The following is a 20,751-nucleotide window of genomic DNA, read 5'->3' as shown; positions in this document are numbered from 1 at the left end:
GCAGGAGCCAAGGTGACATTTTGTGCCAATGCAGTAATTTAGAGCTCAGATGTGGGAGCTCTCACACCCCAGCCTGTGTTTAGTGCCTTGTTTGCTATGGAAGGGTGCCCTGCCATGAGAGGCTCCAGCTGCCCCTGCCCCACAGCAGCACACAGCCCTGCCCCAGAAACCAGCCAGGGGATGAGGAAAGGCAGCACAGCTCTTGCCTGCTGCTCTGTTAGTGCCCCTTGTCACCTGCAACTGTTGTCAAAACAAATCCTTTTCCAAAAATGCTATCAATGTAAAGAAAAAGTATATAATTTATTGTAGCACAGATGTTCTTCTTCCCCAGTCACATTCCTTTCAAGTCTAGCATTCTTTAAAAAGCAAAATAAAATACTTTGATTTGATCAGCCTAACAAGGACTAAGGCAAGGGCTTTTCCATGCATGTAAAACCAGAGCAGCATTAGCAGAGAGGTATACTAACACAAAGAACATCTCTCTGTTGCACAATAGAGCAGAGAAACTGCTCTAAGCCTTCAGTACTGCAGAAATCTGCAAGGCCTACTAAAACCCAGATGATTTTAAAAATAAGATCTGAGCATTACTCTTACCCATGAGGCAGGTGTGACACTCAGTCACCTCTGGTTTGCTATTCTGGACTTCTTTAAGTTCCATTTAAGCTGTGCATTTCTGCTCTTGTGATTCCAACAGAGGCTGTTCCCTCCCAGTGGGAAAGCTCAGAAGACAGAAATTGTAAAAAGGAACAAAGCAGGAAACTTTCATAGCACAAAGGAACAGATATGATACGTGAAGCAGCTTCTGAGACAAATTAGGACTCCTGCTAACAGAACCAAATTGCTTCCTCTTCCCCTGCTTTAATATATCTTACAAGAAGGAGCATTGCATTATAGTATTTTTACACATAAATTAGAAAACAGTATCTGAGTCTAAACAGTCTGTGGCTGACACATCAAGTTACATTAAAAAAGGGGCATCCTACGGCTCAATTCTCTCATTAGATTGCTCAAACAAGAATCAATCCCTTTTAGCCAGTTTTCATTTATTGCTGTAAAGTACCCACATTCTTAGGACCAGATCAGCATTTTTCCAGTTTGTGCTGAGGCAAGCATTCTGCAAGAGAACGAATAACAGCACCCTAGTGAGTCCCAATCCCACATCCCTGAGTCATTAGCAGACACCTTCAGGAAGCTGGGGCTTCTCTTCTGCAACAACGGCTCAAGAAGGAACCCTCTCTGTTCTATTCTTTCCAGTCTTGAAAAATAATCAGGTGCGATAATCAAAAATCTTTGCCTTCTCTTGCATCTTCTATCCATTTCAGCTCCAATGCTGAGCACTCAGAAGCCTAGTTATGTCTCTCTGACTTAGAAAATCAACTATGACTTCAGCTAACTCTTAAATTGCCAGCTGCTACCCTTTTCTCCAGCATTGTCTCCACAGCCCAGAGAGTTTCTCCAAAGAGCTTGTTAACACATACTGCAGAGACTCCACTCCAAGCCTATGGAAACAGGGAAGCAGTCTGCACTTGAAGTCTGTCACATCATCCACCAGCCTGGACTATGCTAATCACATCCCAATGAGCTGTAAGAGCTGTCATTGTCAGACTGCACTCTATCATCGCTCTCGCAGTAGCAGTGATCAGTTCATCTTTTTCCCTTTTAATATCAGCCATTACGTCATTCTCCAGCATGGAAAATACGAAGTGAGAAGGTCAAGAAGTTCTTAATTAGATGGCTTTTTATTGCTGTGATAGTTCCGTTCTAGCCTCAATAAGAGAGAGCTGCAGTACAGGCAGCAAGAGCTGGAAGGCATCTTGGATGTACGAAGCACTGTTTGAAGCCTATGAAAACGATTTAAAAAAAAGAAAAAAAGACACATGAATAATTACTTTACCAGTCAGCTTCACTAAGCTCATACTCATTTCAAACAGCATTGATTGACGTATATAAGAAACAAAACCCTACTGCTTATTGGGTCTTTCCAGTTTCCTTCTAGAAATCAATTTAATATAAGTTTTTGAGGGGCTTTATGTCACTCAGCAAAAAAGCAACTGGCTTAAAAGCTGCTACTACACAAGATCAGGTGTGATCTAAAGGTAGGATACTACTTTGTATAAGAGATAAAAAGCAGTTCTTTCAAAGAGAAACATAAGCATGCTGCATCAGGAAGGAAGAATACACCAACAGAAACATCCATTCCCAACTCTGAAATTTACAAGCACCGAGGACCAACTTAACAGCTGGAAAATGCTGGGACTCTTGCATGCTGATTTATGAGCTTGTCTATGATTTGAATTCCAGCATTCTACAAAAGTGCTAGAAATCCAGATATCTGAACAAACTACTCTGCATCTTCTGACCCATGATAGCTATTAGCTGGGACCACCCCAACCAAGCTCAGTCTTCACTAATATTCATGTCCTGTGAAGCTCTACAGGCATTTATTCAAATCTGTAAGTTATCAGATAGTTAAGTAGAATCTTAGGCTACAGGTTACAGAACTTTGCATGCATAAGAACAGTGAGGTGGAAAAAAAAGTGTATCTATTTTTTTAGTATTAGCTTAGCATTTTAAACTTCAGCATAACTGACCTCCAAAAACACTCCAGTGATTAAGGGATTAAGCACATCTGCCTTCTCTTTGACCTGCAGATACCAGACATATATTATCTCAATTGAAAATTTTAATCATATTACTTCAAGCAAAATAAAGCTAAACCCTCTATAAGGTTACAGTCACCATTGCTCCCTTGACAATATGAAAGTAAGGCACAAGGTGCAGAGAATCTGCAGCATGCAAATAAGAACAAGGTAATCCACACACATTCAGTGCAGGCCCTCTATGGATACACATCTTCAAATGAACTGCAGGCAGTCAGAATGTAAGGATACCATCTTCAATAACAGCTAAATGTTTTGTAATATCTACAACAGAATCACGAACCTCATTTCCTTCTGTCTCATCAGTACTGTCAGCACCAACCCCCACCACCATTCTGTGCCAAGCTGAACACCTCTGATGGCATTCAAAAGCTCAGCACACATTCAGCTGCCACAGTCTGCAAAAAAGTAATCTAGGAGACCAGACTACAAAGCAAAAACCTGCATGCATAAATGAGGGAGCACAACAAGTTCTTTATGGTGAGGATTCCAATGCTGTGCTGTAATCAAGTAGTACATCTCATCCCTAAGAACTATAATGCAATCCTTACCCCTGCAATTGTTAAGCACGTAGTAAACTCTTTGGAGAAAGATGACAGTTCCTTACACAGCACGATCGTCACTCTGTGGAAGAAGAGTGGAAAGCTATATAGTAAATACAGTCTACAAGGAACAATCCTCTTTTAGTATTCATGTAAAACACAAGTACCTTGTTTCCATGTACATAAGGTTAAATTAAACCAAAACTGGTACACAGCATTTCAACAGTTTATGAAGATTTAAAGGTTCTCCAAAGAAATGGGGGAAAAGAATGGTGGAAAAATAAGTAATTAAAATTGAAAATGTGAGAGAGCTTTCAAAAGATAGACAGAGCAATTCAAAAAGGAACAGTACTAATTTGCTTTATTACTAACAAGTTCTATTTTCTGAAGTAGAAAGTATTATGCAGTTCATATCCTTACCAACTAGATCGTGCTGCAAAGAAAAATCCTCCATGCATTATTTGTATGATCAGGCTATTAATTAGTGCAGCAATTTTACAGTATCACATACCTAACAAACTACATGACTAGCAAAAGGGTAGTTACAAATCACTTTTATATAGCTGTTTTTGTCACATTTTAAATTTCTATCTACTAACTAGCAGAAGTTTGGGGAAAACTTGGCTGTAACAGTTTTTGAGCACAGTTTCCTTTTTTAAAAATCAATAAATGTCTTCAAGCCAGATAAAACAGTTGAATTTCCCTACGGGTGGCATCCCTAACTTCCAGCACTGAATATCCATGCAAGAGCAGAATTCAAGAGGCCTGTACCCCTTGGAATTGCAAAGCAGCTTTAAATGGTTTAATCATACGTTATTACATGCTACACATTTATGAAGAGATAAACCTACTGTGAAAGGGACTTGGCTCTGTCTGTGGCAGTCACCTCCTGTTTCTGACCATGCAGAAACAAAGCTGCAGTTTTGTGGAAGGTTTCAATGGAGTATGCTGTCAGTTCAGCCAGACTTCTTATGGCAAATGCATGAATATCCTGCAAGAGTTAAAAAAAAACCTCCCACATCATACAAGAACTAGAGTTTGTTATTTAAAGCAAATAAAAAATACAATGCATTATCTGCCTTTTCAGATCCCCAAATCTGTGCAGAAATAGAAACTCAAATTTCAGTAATCACAACTCAGCTGCCAGATAAACACACTGTGATCAGATATTGTCTTATTCCATTGGTCAGTTACCTCTATTGATTTTTTAACATCGTGGTCACCACCTCCAGGTTCTACTTCCTGGTTTTCTTCACTCCCTTTTTCTTCTTTAGGAAGACTGCTGTTGAACTGTGCTATCCGTTCATGAGCAGATGTCCTCACCTGTATGAAGATAACGACCAAAATGAAGCCCCACTGCACACCACAAAACACAGAACGTTAGATCTCCCTAAAGGAAGGAGGCAGCTACATCAAACAACCACAATAAACTATCCTTGTGCCTTCTTGACTTTGTAGAAGAGGCTGGCTGCATGCATGTAGTAGAAGACATTCATTTCTCTATCACCAGGTGCTGGGATTTACCAGCAGGGCCATGATTAACTGAAGAACTTCAAAAACATGTCTGCAGAATGCTGCTGCCACTTGGTGGATCTCAAAGGTAGTGAAACAACGGCAAGAAGGGCATATCTTCTTCATACCAGCTTCTGAAATAGTAAAACCAACTGATTTGTGCCAAGAGGAGGGCTGCAGTTCAAAATGGTAGGTTGGTTTCACTGCAGTGGCTGATAGCTTACTGCTCAGTTTTCTTTGCCACCAGATATTACTGCCCAGTGATAGGGCAAAGACCCACTGGTGCCCACTGATTCACAGCCACAGATATTACAGAACATGATTTTGCCCCACAAAATCAAAGGAAAAGGCCCATTTCTTTTAACTCCAATTGTCAAAGTGTATAAAACGTAGCTTGTCTTTATGCCTTTTCACAAGCAAAGCAAGACTCAGAAGCAGGTCTTATGAGAAATCTCTTCAGCTTTTAGAGAAACAACTCACCATGATCAGTTTATCCGGCTTTGTGGAGACACGCAATTCTGAAAACAGCTCTGTTACTTCCTTGGTGAACTCCTCATCTCCTAAAGGAAAGAGAAGGCTAAAGAATCTCCAGAAAGGATAGATGTAGGAAACAAGCAGGACGTTAATGCACAACTAGTTTTGCACAAGTCTGTCGACTGTTTCCTACATTTCTTCTTGAATCATCAACTCAGGCAAGGATGCATCACATCTGGTCTTTTAAATATAATTTATAATGTAAGTTATGAAAAGGTGGAGACACCAGTGCCAGAAGATTAGCTTTTGCTCTCTCAATCCTGGTTCTTTAGCTAAGGTAATTCAATTTTTACAGGCAGGCAATCTATAACACATCAAATAAACACAGCATTTTACAATGCACTAAGTTCTGCTTTACCTTGGAGAGTCTGAAATATTGCTTAAAGCCTACAGTTCTCCTGTTATATATGGCAGGGCAGATGTTAACAGTGGGAGAGAGGCAGTGAGATACATCACAGAAATATAGAAGATACATTAAATGCTAAATGCTAGCAAGTGCAGGTGTGAGCCCTCCCTGATGAACCATTTAGGTAAGAGAAATGCAAGAAATTTACATTAATACCTGCATAATCTTCAAGAATCAGATGGCTTCTCTGTATGGAGACACCTCTAAATCTTTTGGTCTCCTAGCTAACTCTCACTTAAAAAAAATAAAAACATTTGCTCTCCCCTAGGTTAGACAACCTATTCAAAGTCTTTCCCTTATGAACAGGGAAACCTGGTGTCTCCTTGCATTATGAATATTGGCTCAAGGTCGGCTGTAAGAACAGACCAGAAGTCAAGTAAATCTAATCCTGTTCTGGCAAGAATCGAGTGATTTTTGCTACAGAATTAATTCACAGAAGCCTTCCAATGATGAAGGGCATTGCTACCAGTCATGCCCCTAGCCACAGATGGCTTCAGAATTAAGCATCTAGCAAAAGAATAACTTCATATCCATTGCTAGGACTCTCATAACTAGTTCGTTCTGCATTGAGAATTTCATTTAGAACCAGCTTCTCCCTCCAGAACCTAAGGTTTTTACCTTTCTTTTCTTCCTCTTCTTCTTCAAAGAATTCAGCTAAAGAAAATGCTTCATTGAGTTGCTCCATTTCCTCTTTCACTGTGTCCAGCTCTTCTCCAGAGAGGGCATTTAGAACCAATTTCACCTAGTTAGGGGCAGAACAGCCAAATGGAGAGTTATAAATCCAGAAAGAAAAAGAAACAAGATGGAAGATGAAGTAATTCATTTACATTGCATGTAAAAACACTACAGATCAATACTAATGAGAAAGTGGTGTTTTCCTACATGAAGGTTGAAGAGGAAAGACAAGTTAGGTAACAGCAGATTCTTATGGAGTTATTAAAAAGATTCCATTATAAAATCTGAATGATTTCTGAATGCATAGCCAAGCCTTCTCCTTGCCTTGAAACAGAGAGGACACTGCTGTGCCTGTAGCATTACTTTCCTCCAGCAAACAAGTACCCTCTTGATAGGGTGTTGAAGAAATGCAGGAACTGAGGTTGCTTAGGCAAAGAGAATGGCTCTAGGAGTTGAGGACAGGACAGAATGCTCCCAAGGAAAACAGTAGATCAGGAGTCAGTGACGTTGTACAATCATCATTTTGTAACAAATTTTGAGCACTTGATTTTGCATGTATATACATACATCTCGGATCTTTTCTCTCCTGCTCAACTGAACTCAAAAATAGAAAGAAAATTGCTCAAGGCCATTACCTTTGATTCACACTCTCTAGAAAGCATCTCTAAGGCCTCCAGATGTGAAAGACCCTGAAACTCATCAAACAGTAACCCATAATGGGCTTTCTTCTCTGTAGTCATGGTAACCTCAGTAGCTGTCTGCTGCTCTTCTTTCTCCTTTGCCTCTCGTAAGACCTGAAAAAGAAATGCAGAGGACTCAGGTCAATACCAGAAGATACGGAACCAGGGAGGAGAAAGCTTTAGGTTCAACAGTAAAAGATGGCTGCTTGATATGGAACAGCTGTACCTGAGATAACGTAGAGGTTCTGTTCATTAGGCCCTTTGTTTTTTTGAATCCAGGGTCTCCCTCAGCTATCACATCCATTGTCTTTTTCCCAATGAATTCCAATGCATCTAGACCTCCAGTAATAACACTTTTTCCCTGTGGAACAGATTTGGATGTCATCAGTGCTTAAAAGTCACAGAAGACCATATAGCTGAAGAAATGAGACTGAGGCCATGTTATGCTAGACAAGTCAAATTGGTCTTTGTCACCCCAGAATTCAACCCTAATCATCATCAATCAAAAATAGCGTAAGGACAAGGAAAGTGCCATGATACACTATCAGTCAACAGTTTAACACAACACTCAAACACAACACTCAAACAGCTACATGAATCTGACAGAAAATATTATTCTGTGAAGGAGCTGGTTCTCAGCACTCCGAAGTATTTAGTTTATGACACTCCAAGCAGAAAACGCTACAGTTGCCTGTTTTTGCTTTTAAGGCTTGAAATCTGCAACTATTTCAGATTCATGGGAAAAATTGACAAGACAGCAGATCACAAAGGCACTGTTTCTAAGGGTACTGGACTCTTTGAAGTCTATTTCTCACGGTCACAGGAGCAAGCTGATTTCCAAGCAATTTGGGCTGGTTTCACGAGTTTCTGAAGAGGAGAATGAGTTTTCACATCTAGACAATTCTCTGAAAATATTCCAGGAATGAGTCTGACTCTCCATTTGACTGAATGCCCTAAAGGAAGGGAGCATAGATAACAGCACAAAGGTGACATGCATGGGAATGCACGCATCACACAGTTCACCGTTGGGCGTCCTTGTTATATACCAACACTTCATATACAACTAACAAAAGTAAAGATGACCTGCACATCAATTGCCAGCACGGCATGAGATAATGCCTGTTTGAAGGCCAACATATTCTCTCACTATTTATCTCACAAAAGCCAAATTAAGTTTCCTGATATGATGCTTCAGACAATGCTCTCAAACTCATTTTCTCCTGCTTTCCCAACTCACTCACTGTGCTTTGAACAGCAGTAGAGATGGTTGATAGAACTCCAAAAGCTCCAGCAATAGGAAAGGAACTGCCATCACCAGCTGCATCTGCGCTGTTAACATCAGGATTCTCACTTCCTGCATTAGAAGGCAGAAAATCAGCTTCCTCACTCCCACAAAAAGATCCTTTCAGCGGTTGAGTGCAGAAAATTAACTAACAAAATGTATCAGCCAGAAGTAGGGTTAGAACTGAGATTATTTTCTTGTCCTTTTTCCAGAGCTAACACCATTTAGCACTTTGGTATCTACACCAACATGAGAGATAGAAGTAACATGATGTCATTTGGGGGCTGATTATATTGAGATTTGTTTCAGTGTTGTTCTTAAGCAATAAAAACTGACCTCTTGTAGTATCTCTGGTCTCTGAAGAGATTTCACTAGGACTGGGGATCCCAAGGGTTGTTTCTGCTTTTTCTATGACATTTGAAATACCTTGACCTAGAGAAGACAGGAGCAGTGCTTTATCCATGTGGAATGTTTTATTCCTCATAAGAACAGAAACAGCATCAGATATATATATCATTTTTCTACTATTTTGTCTTATTCCTGTACAAAACAGTTTAATCCACACTAAAACATACCACTATCCAGGTTGTTTACTTTCCAGTGTTAATGGAAAGTAATTAATTCCGATTTCATTCAGGTTTTAAATCAACTTGCAAAATATTAAAACATCAAATTATTCAAACACCTCAAAAACTTGGTAGTTTTAGTTGAGTTCCTCTCCTTAATCTCACTGTACCTTTTGGCATGTGTTTTCCCACTACTTGAACAGTTTTCTTGACATTTTCCAATACTTGCTTCTATAACAACCTCATTCTCAGGAAAAAAAGAGCTCATAAGCTCCTGAAACATGAGGTATGGTTAAAATATTTATCAAATACCAGAAAGAGACTTACCTACAGTAGCTACAGTAGCAGATGCAGTTGACAGAAGGGATTTCCCCCAGCTTCCCCAGTACCCCCATCCTGACTGAGATGCAGGAGGTTCTGAAACCTTTATTGAAGAAAAACAGAAAAGAGCAATTCAGGTAACAAGAAGAACATACATAGCCTCTGGTGGATAACTTTCACAGTGCTTTTTATTTTCAAATGAACAGCAATGTGAGTTTTCAGAATTCTTCTGTGCACAAAGCCATGAAACTTCAAGTCACATCATTCAGACTGAGCACAAACACACACCTTAGAAGTTTCAGCTGTGGGCTTTTTTATGCCAGCAGACTGACTTGGGGCTTTGGGTTCAGGTCTCTTCCGAGTCACAGGCACAGGTTCTTTCTCTTCATTGCTCTCAGTGCTGCCAGGTTCTTCCACTTTCTGCTCATTTTCGTCCTCGTAAGGGGTTTCCTCTTTCAGATTTTCACCAATGTCTTCTTCAGACATGACTACTGCATTCACAGAAAGCAAAGCAGATAAAATAACCTCTCGCTTTCATGCTGTGACATTAGTTCAAAAGCAGCACACCTGTGCTTTAAATAATTCAGCAGAGCTCTGGCAGAATTGCCATCTTGTTGCCACACGTACCTGCACAAACAGATTACGTCTGTAAGGGAGCTTCTACAGGAGAAATGTCACACCTGGAAGCTTAAAGTCCCACAGGAACAAGTGGCCCTATCTCACCAACACACCTTCTCTGCACGAAACGCTGCCAGCTCTGAAAAAGCAAACAAAACACACAGCAGGTGACTAAATACATGACTTGCTTCACAAAATAAAATAAAATAACTGACTGGGACCGGCTGTTTGGGAAGGGGTTGGATACCAGTGGGGACAGCTATTAGGAAGCAGGCAGGGAGGGAGGCAAGCGGCTGGTTTGCTTGTATCTGTAGGGCTGAGTTGTTTCGGGGAGCTCAAACAACGCGGGGCGCCACAACGGACGGGGGGACACGGCCTCTGGATCCCGCAGGGGCGGATGACACAACAGCAGAGGCTGCGGGCACGGGCCCGTGTGCTCCCCCAACCTCCCCGCTGCCCAAAGAGCCCCCCAGGTCCATCGGGACTCCGCACCCCGCAGTCCCCCAGCAGTGCTCCCAAAAGCCGCACCAAGGCGGCCCACATGAGCCCCCGCCTCACCAGCCAGGCCTCCAACGCCGCGCTCCCCCAGCGGGCGGACCGCACCATCGAGAGGAGGTGCAGAGCGGCGCCGGCTGGCTGTCACCGGAAGTGAGGCGCACCCGGAAGGGCGATCGGGGAAGCACTTCCGGGTTGCTTGACCGGTGGCGGAGTCTGAGGTGAGGGCTCGGATCGGGTCCGTTCGGGTCGGGCCGTACTTCCCGGCTCCGCGGTGACGTCAGGTTTCCCTTTGCGATCTCAGAACGCGGGGAAAGCGGTGAAGCAGCTGCTGCTGCCGGGAGGCGTCGGGACACACGCCTTATCTCGGTGTTTCAGCGTAGAGGTGCGGTGAGGAGGGCGGCTTATAGCGTGACGTCATGGCCGCCTGACGTCATTCCCGCGTGGTCTGACTTCACCCAGACAGCAGCGTGCCTGGCCGTCGTGCTGCTGTCGGTGTGTGCGTGGCTGGGGCCACTCAGCTATTCATTTCCAGTTTGTACCCTTGATTGCGTTGAGCAATTAGCAGGAACTCGCTTATTCTCACACAGTCTATCGCGGGCTCTCCCTGCAGCATGTCTCTCCCCATCCTGCCAGGCATTGAGGCCTCGCACTCCCCAGGTTTCCTACGCCCTTTGCTTTTCCTTGGAGCTGATGGCTTCGCTCCATCACACCTGATTGAGCTGTAGGTGTCTCTGCGCGCTGCAGTGGAGTCGGACCAGATGGTCTTTAAAGTTCCTTCTCAACTCAAAGCATTCTGTGATTCTGCTTTGCCCCAGTCACGCAGTTCACACCTTCAGCCCTATCTCAGATGCTTCTCCCAGGTCTGAAGGGTGATTGGGGCCACACGGGACAGCCACACCCTCTGCACTTCAGCCCAAGCTGCAGTCAGGGTGCAGACTTCCTGCAGAAGTGATCAGTGAGCACCACTTGGTGCACGTTGTCGCCAGTTAACTTGTTTGGAAACCATCATAAAGTCAAAATACACTCTGACACTGTTTGCCAGGGGTGGTGGGAGGATGGAGCAGGCTGTGAGGTGTATCTCAGTTTATTGCTTTGCATTTCTCCATGTGTGAGATGACGTTATGATCAGTGAATGCAAAGCCGTATAACTTTCAACCTCTTGGGTCCCAATCTTGCAGTGCTTTATAAATGTATGTAATGTTAAGTACTCTCAGTATTTCCACTGACCTCAGTGGGACTACTTAGAGTGCTTTAAGTTAAACACAAATATTTTTTCAGGATAAGTGCCAAAGATGACTCATATAAGCGTACGCATCATGGATTTTTATCCTTTCACTGCTATTTGTTGTTACAACTTCGAGTCTCCTAAAGGTTCAATATATTGAGCTCAGCTCCAGGTTTCATTGTAAAGTAGCCAGTTTCTATTCTGCACATTTCATCTTGCTTAGGTTTAATGCTGTCTTGAAGCATTGTAACATTGGCACTGCTCAAGCTTTATCCTTTTTGGATCCTTTATCAGCTCCAGCAGCTGTTTTGCATGAATGTGATGGCTGAAGAATACGGATTTCGCAAATCATTTTATTTTTTCCCAGCATTCAGCAATGAGAGATCGTTGTCTGCTTAACAATAATGGGTTTTCCAAAAGTGAAATGTGACAAACAATTTAGAATAAATCAGACCTCGAGGAGTTTAATAGTAAAATTCAATGACCCATCACCAATGTTTTATACATTATGCAAGCTCAGTGCAGACATAGCGGAGAGCATATGCAATTACTGAAGATAATTATCTTATTCTTATGAGGGAAAATGTTGCTCAGTATTTCTTGTGTTAAATAATTGACTGAGGTTTCTAATGTCGTTTTGGAAGGAATGTCGCAGACATTTGGAAATCTAATAATTTAAGTTTAATAATTTAAAATGGCAAAAATAACACAGGCCAAGTACAGGAGTTGCTGGAATTGTTCTCTAATAAATCTGAAACATTATTAGTTGGGAGATTATAGTTTTGGAAGATTGGAAGCTGTACCACGTTTGATTCAATAATGAGGGATGGGGTTTGCGTTCACTTTGTCACTATCAACAGCTGGAGCTGCAGCAAATCTTGCTAAGTCAGGCCAGATGTCAGCCATCCACAGAGCACTCACAGCCCAATGCCTGCACATAAGAAACCTGCACGAGGTTACCCAGATAAGCCAGTCTGTTGTGGGCAACTTTCTGAGGGCTATGAAACTCTCTGAAAACACCAGAGGTGTGAAAAAAAGAGAAAAAAAGGGGTTAAAACCCCTCCTTCAAACAAAAGGGTGGTGCTTGGTCAGCAGCAGTCTTAGTGGTGTGTTTTCAGACCTGTGGAGTCTGTGGCTGGGATGCCATTCTCCAGAGGCAACAGAAGTCAGTAACACTTCCCCCAAAGTCTAAGCGGTGGAAAATATGTGTGAAAGAAGTCATGGTATTTTTCTTAGCTGTTTAGCTGCAGAAAAATATCTTCTTCAGCACAGTGGTGCAACAGTTCTCAGTGCTGGTCTCATCTTAAATGAACAGGCAAGAGGAGTGGCAGAGAAAGGAAAGGAGAAAAAGAGGGCAGGTGAAGGGATTGCTGTTTGCAGAGGAACAAGTAGAGGGCCTGGTTTCTCGTTTCCCTTGCAGGATTCAGTGGGTGAGTTGGTCAGTCAGGCTTGAAGGAGAGTTGGACACAGCTGTCTCTTTTGCCTCCTTTGTGAAAATGATTTGGCAATAGCTGCAACAGAAATGGGTCAGATACACATTTCTCATCAGATGTCAGATCCAGAGTCTGGTTTGACCTTCAACAAGTTATCTTTAACTGAAAGAATTCCAAGTCTGGCAAATTCCTATTCAGCAAATTTTCCCATTCCTGAATATGCTTAATTTGTCTCTGCTGGAAACACAATTAGTACAAATCAGCTATACATATTTATAGCAAATTATTTTTTGTAAGTGATGTGAATTCTGTCTGCCTTAGGCAGTGTTAGCGAGCAGTTCTGGAAGGACAAGAACTGTCTGCATTATTTATTAAGAAAACTTACTCCTTTGTATTGTGATATTTATGAAATTCAACTCTGCTTGCTTTGTTATTGCTAGATGATGATGAATTTGAAGTCATGCAGTTAGTGGGGTGAAGTCAGATATTTTTTAAGATAACATTTTAGCCTGTGGTGAATAGTTTTCTATGGCACTGGAGCAGTCTAGATGGAATCACAACCTCAGGGAATGCATATTGGATTAGAATTTCTTTTTGAATCAGGCTTTCAGGAAAATTGATTACAGATTTTCTATTAATGGTGTAATCTCATTTGGTCACAATTTGGTTTTATTCTGGCTTCTAGAAAAGAAAATCTGTGTGTGCAGAGAACCTCAAGTTAAATTCTCCATTCTAATGTCTTCAGATATCTTGTGCACACACAAATCTGAAAGTTCTGTCCCTAGAGAAAATAATTTTTCAAACAGCTGTGAAATACGGGGCAGGATTTGGTGTGGTGAAGATAATAAGCAAGGTGTGACTGCTGAGATGTAGCAGCATAAAGCAAAAGATTTTCAGTAGGAGTTTACTGTACAACAATAACAGCAAAAACCAGAATGCAGCAGCAGCAGCAAAAAAGGTTGCCAAAAAAAGGGAAGTGTGTTTAGACATCGGTGTCCTGTTATTCAGAATGGAACTTCCTCCCTTTGTAGGTAACTGCCACAATAATTCTCCCTGCACAAGAAACGAGGAGCATATTATCTAGTATTTAGACGCATAACATTGATTTTACCTTAAAATCAAGTAAGTAAATGTACGAGTGCTAAAAATCAAATGTGTGAGTGCTTTTATTCCTCAGTGCTAAAGGAAAAACCAGCATTGAAAAAACAGGATGTGAAGGGACTTTGATGTCGGTGTGGAGGAAGGCAGAAATTATTTCCTCTCTTGCTTTTTTTTCTCTATTAAGAAAGCACTTTTTTTTTTTGATGTTAACAAATGCAGAATCCACTTTCTGATCCTGAAGGTACTTATGCAGTTTGAGTAGGCTGTACAATTTTTTCTTTTTTTAAAGCCACATTTCTCTTATTGATTATTGTTCCCGATATTATTTATTTGGATGGGAGGATGAATGTGTACAGAACTGAAGGTTGTGCTAATGCCTTCTTACTCTCATTTCATTACTGTGTTCTGAGCAAAGCTCTGATTTGGAACCTCTTGGTTGACAGTTACATTACGCTGCTGGAAATCTGTTTACTGGGAATGAAATTTGAATACACCATAAGCATGCTGCCATTAATAAACTTAATTGTGTTTTTTTTTCAGTTGGATTTCCAGTTTCTTCTCACAGTATTGATGGTCTTGAAAGTGCATTTGGATCCAAGACGTTTTCTACCATTGAACAAATTAAGAACCTCCTCTCTATCTCAGATCCGTACAGACAATTTAATATCTTATGACTTCATTTCTCCAAATTAAATGAAAAAGCATTTTTCTCTTAACTTTCCATGAAGCTCAGCTATTGCCTGTTAATTTTGACTGTTAGTGCTGATCTTTCGATTGGACTTACATTGGAAAATGTAGCTTCTAATGGGACACTTGTTTTTGAGTCTTTCAATGCATCACTTCATCCAGTGCCTCAAGCTTTAGCAAGTTCCCCAGCACACCATGATATCATAGCCAAAGAAGGAACCAGTGTTTTAATTGAATGTAAAGTGAACATCAGCCAATATGAATATATTCTTTGGTATAACTCCAAAGGACACCTGCTTCAACAGAAAGATGAAGGTGAGCTTTTCTGCTGTTTTACATCCTTGGGCATTCTGCTTTTTTACAGTACATGAAAATCTCTGGAACTTTATTGTTTTCTCTTTCTATCCTCCCATTTTTATAGTTAGGAAATAGGAGAGAACAAGACAAAGCTCTGGCATGTGGTGGATCAGACTTTATACCCAAGTTCTAAAGTCCTAGCCCACCCATCCTGGTATAGTGCCCTTCTGTCATTTTGTTCAAGAACCATCACAACATGCGGTACAGAAGAACTGAGTATACATCCTACCAGATTGTAACTGATGTTATTATTGCTCTGGTTCATATTACATCTTTTCAAACACATGAATTAAATACAAGTCTCCAAAATTATGACCTTTTCAAGCTGTCAAGCCTTGCTTTAATTTTGTTACAGGATTTTATAAAGCATGAGGTAACTGATTACATTTATTTTCTGGTTTATGCACCACTGAGATTGTGGAAACCAACACAGCTTGTAATGGCCAGGGTTGAAATGCATGCTATGTAACCCTTTCATACAGAGAGAGAAATAGTTTCCTATTGACTCTTGTAGTTCTGTCCCTCCAATTTTTAATAATAATTTAAAAAAAGGCTTTTAGAGACCCGTGTGGTATCCTCTATTAGTATTAATGAAGATCATTGAGCTAATTGATAGGATCTTCTCAGAGGCCGTTGTACTGCTTTAAGTATTCAGTAACCTCTTTGTAGTTATACTGCCATCTGGAAATTAGTTCAGAGTAGACTAATTAGGAGAATGAGTTATGAAAACAATTTTTACCCCAAGTTATAAACCCATAGGAAATATTGCGTAAAGCTGCTTTTATTGATTTCTTTTTACGTAAGTTTTGTGTATCAGCACTGCATGCTCAGCAGAAAGCTGTGTCTGAAGAAAATTCTTGGTCCTTTTGCCAGCTGAGCCATTTACAGACTGTGATCTTTTTCATGGGTCACTTGACTTTTGACTCAGAACATATGGAATATTAGATTCTATAGAAGACAGTCTTTCCACATAGTGAATTACAGTAGGTGAGAAGTTCTATTTAAAAATTAGGTTCCCTGTCAGATAGAACTAGTGATGCAAAAGCACTCCAAAAATATAGATGAGAGAAAACAGAAGAACCAGAGTAGCAAGTGCACAAAGTAATTTACCATTAAGCAGTAGGATGGCTAACTGAGTTAGGGCTTTCTGTGTCACAAGCATAAAAAGGAAAATTTAATTCTTGTCCTACTGTGTTATGCTAGAAACAGAGTGCTTACTGTAAAGCTTGTGGAGCAAGCAGCATGTCTCTAGCTTACCTAGTTTGTGTTTCATTAGCTCACTTTATTTTTTTTGAACCTCCAGGTGGACGGTGGAGGATTGCTGATAATTTCCTTAACATCACAAAGGTCAACTTTGCTGACCGGGGACGATACACGTGTGCAGCTGTTAATGGTAACAACACAGCCTATTCCACTGTCACCCTGAGAGTCACCTTCACCTCAGGAGACATGAGTATTTACTACATGATTGTGTGCCTCGTTGCCTTTGCTATCACCCTCATTTTAAACATAACTCGTCTGTGCATGATGAGCAGTCACCTCCGCAAAACAGAGAAGGCTATCAATGAGTTCTTCAGGACGGAAGGGGCTGAGAAGCTTCAGAAGGCTTTTGAGATAGCCAAGCGTATCCCCATCATTACATCTGCCAAAACACTAGAGCTGGCCAAAGTCACTCAGTTTAAGACCATGGAGTTTGCTCGGTACATTGAAGAGCTTGCCAGAAGCATTCCCCTTCCTCCACTGATCCTTAATTGCAGGGCATTCATGGAAGAGATCTTTGAGGCTGTGCGAGTTGATGATCCTGATGAAGTCGGTGAGGCAGAAAAACAAACCCAAGCCTGTGGTACCCAAGCTGCAATATACCCCGTCAACCCGGAGATCAAGCGCAGTGATTCGCCGGCCGGGGATTCTGATGACGGGTCTGTGAATGAGCAAGGCCAAGAAATAGCTGTTCAGGTGTCCATCCACCTGCAGGCAGAAGCACAGAGCATTGACACCGTTTCTCATGACAGCTGCCAGTTTGCTCCTTCTGAGGAAGGCACCTGCTGAACCCAGCCACACCTGTTGTACAGGGGCACAGGTGTCTCTGGGATAACGTGAGAAAGGGATGTGCAAACAAGCTGCCTCATCCCATGTGCACAAGAGTTGTTTTTTTTCCAAATTGCAAGATGCCAGAACTACTACTGATGTCTGTATTTCCTGTCAGTGTTTCGCTGTGTTGGTCTAACAGTTTCAGATCCATAAGAGAAGGCTGTTTGAATTATTGTTCAGTGGATTTTCTTTTTGAAGCAGCTTGTTTTACTTCAAGTATTTATAAAACAGTAATTCTTTATCATCAGCTCCTTGGTACCCTCTGATACTTCTGATCTGTATTAGAAGTAGCCCAGCTGAGCAGAACAAGTTGCAATAAGGTCTTTTCCTTTGTAGGCCTGTTCTTCCTTCACAAAGTGGAAGCAGAATTCCTTAAAGCCAATGTTGTTATCCCACTGAATTGAGTTGTGTGCTTTTTTTGAATTGCCTCACACTATGTGTAGCCCATCAGAACCATGGTGAGCTTGAACAAATCTGTTTTGTGTAGTGTGCTTCTATGTTGCTATCAAAATGTACTGTACTTAGAAAAATGCACCGAGATCTGCTGCTGAATTAAACAAAGTGCTATGGCAGCTTAGAGAACAACCAGGGGATCTCTGCTTTCTGTGCATCTGCGTCTGCATCTGTACTTGAGTGTGTGGAAAGCAAATTGCTACAAACCTTGTCACTTAAGCTTGGTGCTGATTGCCAACACGCCTTACCCTGGTTCTGTCTTACAAAGTGGAGCAGTAGGTGGTACCACTGGCTCTGTCTTTTGACTCTGCTGATTTCACTCGCTATAGAGAACCCAAAGTTTCATGTTGCATTTGACATTGTTGTGAGAAAAGAGTGACAGTAATCGTCTAGTGGTGTAACTTAAAGGGAAATTTGTCTATTGTTAAAGTATTTCAGGCAGTTATTTCTGAGTTATAGAGAGGAAAAAGCAATGCCACTGACTTTACTCTGGCTAGCGCTTTCAGAAAACAGTGGGAGAGAGGGCTTAGCAGAGGGGCTGGCTGAGCTGCTTGCCAGCCCGTTTTCAGAGCAGAGTGGTTGGAGAGTGTTGCCCTCCCTCATCTGCTGAAGAGGAAAGGCAGCTGACATCCATACCTACACGTGTACGTGCTACACCAAGGATCTCCTGTATGGCTTCCTTCCTCAGCTGTGGAGCTGCGGCCTCATGGAAACCACAGGCAGACAAGAATCAAGTATCTTCTTTCACACGTTGGTGCTGATTTTTTTTTCTCCCTAGCATTTATAAGTTGTATCACTTAAATAGCATTATATATCCTATCGAGATTTAGTAGATGTAAGGGTTGTAAAAACTCCACAAATTAATTTTTTACAACTACTGGAACCATTCTGCCATATAATTTAAACAACTTGGCAACAGGAGCACCATTTAATTTCCCACAACTCTTTTTTCTTTTCCTTATTATTACAAAAATGTCATTTGAACAAGTGATTCTGGAAGGCTGTTCAGGATTCTTAAGAGGATTTGACTCTACATTTACATGAGTAAGCAGGCACAGTGGTAATAACAGGGTGGAGCTTTCTGTTGTAGTGCATCCTCCTAACAAAGGGTCTGAGCAAATTACATTTATCACATCATATCAAATGGTGGGAAAGTGAAGCATTTATTACTATTTTAAAATACCTCCTGGGGAAAGTTCTGCTAACAGCCACCAGTATATGCAGCCTACTTGGCTTTGGTATACTGGGTAAGAGCTGTGTTTTTTGGTGAGAATGAACACTGCTAGCCTTAGTTGCATTATGCTCTGACCAACTTGGTACCATTGCCAAGACCGTAACAAACATCTGCTTCAGGGAAGGAAAGCTTGCTATAGACACGATAGATACTGCCCTCTGCAGTAGCTTCTTGTTAGTTTCCATGGTTTGATAGCACTTTATGTCCAGGTGAAAAATTTGTGTAGTTTTGTGTAACCTGTCTGATTTTTAAAAATGTTTTTAGTGATCAGTGTTAAATTCTTGTAGATAAAGGCCTGGTTCTAGATGTCCTGCCACAATGCTGCTGGCTTCACTTCTGTCCTGCAGTGAGCTCTGCAGATTTATTGCCTGACACAGATTTGGGGGTTTGTACCACTTTGTATGTCCTATCTGAAAGCTGATGGCCACAGGAGAGGGTCATCTCTTTTAATCTGTTGAGCCACAGGCCTTTGGCATTTTACCTGCTCCTGCCAGTTTTCACAAAACAGCTCTCCTTGCTTCTGTGAAGCTATTGCATTCCTTGTGGCAGTAGCATCTTTGACATTTCCCCCTTCCCCTATATGCACTGTAGAGATGCAGCTACAAAATCAAAGCTCCATTTAATTGCTTCTGTGGAAGCAGTTATGCAGTTGTGATTGACAGATGTCTCATCAGAAGCAGCAGCTTGCAGGCAGCAGGATGATCCTAGAGGTGCATCAGATGGGTGTCAGGAGACGAGTTTCTGGATTAACTCAATCTGTTCTTTGATTTTTATTCTTTATTTCCATAGCTCCGAGTTCTCACTGAGCGCCGTTACGTGGTGTCTCCATGTGTCCCCATTTCTGGTGGAGAGAAAAGAATCCTACATCCAGGTCCTCAGAAATGCAATTGCCGTGTCAATTGCTGGATAATAAAGCCAAGTATTTTCCTGAATTATTGCAGCATTTTGTTTCCCAAATTAATTCCATCCCTGGGAAGGAAGCTGCATTGCAAGAATTTCAGTAAATCAGTGGCACTTATTAAATGTAGGAACTGATCCTACCTCCACTGAATTCAATTAGAGCAGATTAGGAGCCTTAGTGTATTTTACAAACAATATTATAGGGTTTTTTTTGTGCATCTGAAAGCAAGGAGGATGTTGGTGTTCTGCAGTAAATGTGATTTCCAGAGAAGGAAACCTGACACTGGTTTCAAACAACTTGTGAACTCTTCTTACATTGACTAGCTGTGTGCATGTAGGTCTGTTTGATGTGACTAACTGAAAATTAACATTGAAAGACTGTATAAGTGACAGTGTTTCTAACTTTTCATAGGTCAGGGAGATTCTACAGTGGTTTCCTTGGTTTAAACTGAATTCTTTGACAATCTCAAGGCTATTTTATCTCTTCTTTATAACTGCTTTTTATTTAAAATAACATAAAATCTACTCATTACCCGAGAGTACCTAAAAATAACTTTGTAGTGGTTGTTTGTATTACATGGATTGTAACGTTAAAACGTAATGTTTAATGTAACCGCATAGGATTTCATACTTTCATAAAATGAATTGGTAGGTTTGCAAAATAAATGAAAAACAAAAGCTTCGTTCTCTTTTGGTTTACTTTTCTATCATTGAGGGGAGATGAGCAGCAGGCGATGGGAGGTTGAATGCTGGTGGCCACTCTGATATCAGAGTGCCAGGACACTCAGTCATCTGATAGACAGTTCCTGCTCTGATGCCTTTGGGATTGATGTTTTCTGTGTCTCAGAGTCCCCAGCAGCATCTGTATGGTTGCCAGCTGCACATACAAATGCTTACAGACCCAACATGACTTCAGCAAGACCCGTGCATCCCTCAGTTTCACTTTTTCAGGGTAAAAAGGTGATTGTGAAGAGCA

The 20,751-nt window shown here is 41.3% G+C and overlaps 2 protein-coding genes across 6 annotated transcripts; one reads left to right on the top strand and one right to left on the bottom strand.

Annotated features, from left to right (window-relative positions):
* Positions 1–297: 297 nt before the first annotated feature.
* Positions 298–10,540, bottom strand: FAM114A2 (family with sequence similarity 114 member A2). 2 transcript variants are annotated; one of them, XM_031598237.2, is made up of 15 exons: positions 10,355–10,540; positions 9,806–9,935; positions 9,467–9,669; positions 9,185–9,281; positions 8,628–8,723; positions 8,251–8,363; positions 7,236–7,370; positions 6,965–7,123; positions 6,273–6,396; positions 5,195–5,274; positions 4,397–4,525; positions 4,054–4,193; positions 3,212–3,284; positions 2,592–2,645; positions 299–1,841 (listed from the first exon to the last, which is right to left on the bottom strand). In XM_031598237.2, exons 3-15 carry the CDS (start codon positions 9,662–9,664, stop codon positions 1,740–1,742), a joined length of 1,500 nt encoding a protein of 499 aa, XP_031454097.1. In that variant the 5' UTR covers positions 9,665–9,669; positions 9,806–9,935; positions 10,355–10,540; the 3' UTR covers positions 299–1,739. The 2 variants fall into 2 exon arrangements, with proteins under 2 accessions (XP_090006947.1, XP_031454097.1); XM_090150821.1 differs by lacking the exons at positions 9,806–9,935; positions 10,355–10,540 and having other exon boundaries at positions 298–1,841.
* On the top strand, positions 10,439–20,447 carry MFAP3 (microfibril associated protein 3). 4 transcript variants are annotated; one of them, XM_031598239.2, is made up of 3 exons: positions 10,439–10,512; positions 14,594–15,055; positions 16,401–20,447. In XM_031598239.2, exons 2-3 carry the CDS (start codon positions 14,776–14,778, stop codon positions 17,144–17,146), a joined length of 1,026 nt encoding a protein of 341 aa, XP_031454099.2. In that variant the 5' UTR covers positions 10,439–10,512; positions 14,594–14,775; the 3' UTR covers positions 17,147–20,447. The 4 variants fall into 4 exon arrangements, with proteins under 4 accessions (XP_031454099.2, XP_031454098.2, XP_090006949.1 ...); XM_031598238.2 differs by lacking the exon at positions 10,439–10,512 and adding an exon at positions 10,577–10,676; XM_090150823.1 differs by lacking the exon at positions 10,439–10,512 and adding an exon at positions 10,718–10,786.
* Positions 20,448–20,751: the final 304 nt, after the last annotated feature.

The sequence above is a fragment of the Phasianus colchicus genome, chromosome 15, assembly GCF_987193195.1.
Source record: "Phasianus colchicus chromosome 15, bPhaCol1.hap1.1, whole genome shotgun sequence".
Taxonomy (NCBI): domain Eukaryota; kingdom Metazoa; phylum Chordata; class Aves; order Galliformes; family Phasianidae; genus Phasianus; species Phasianus colchicus.
This window is presented reverse-complemented; position numbering and strand designations above follow the sequence as displayed.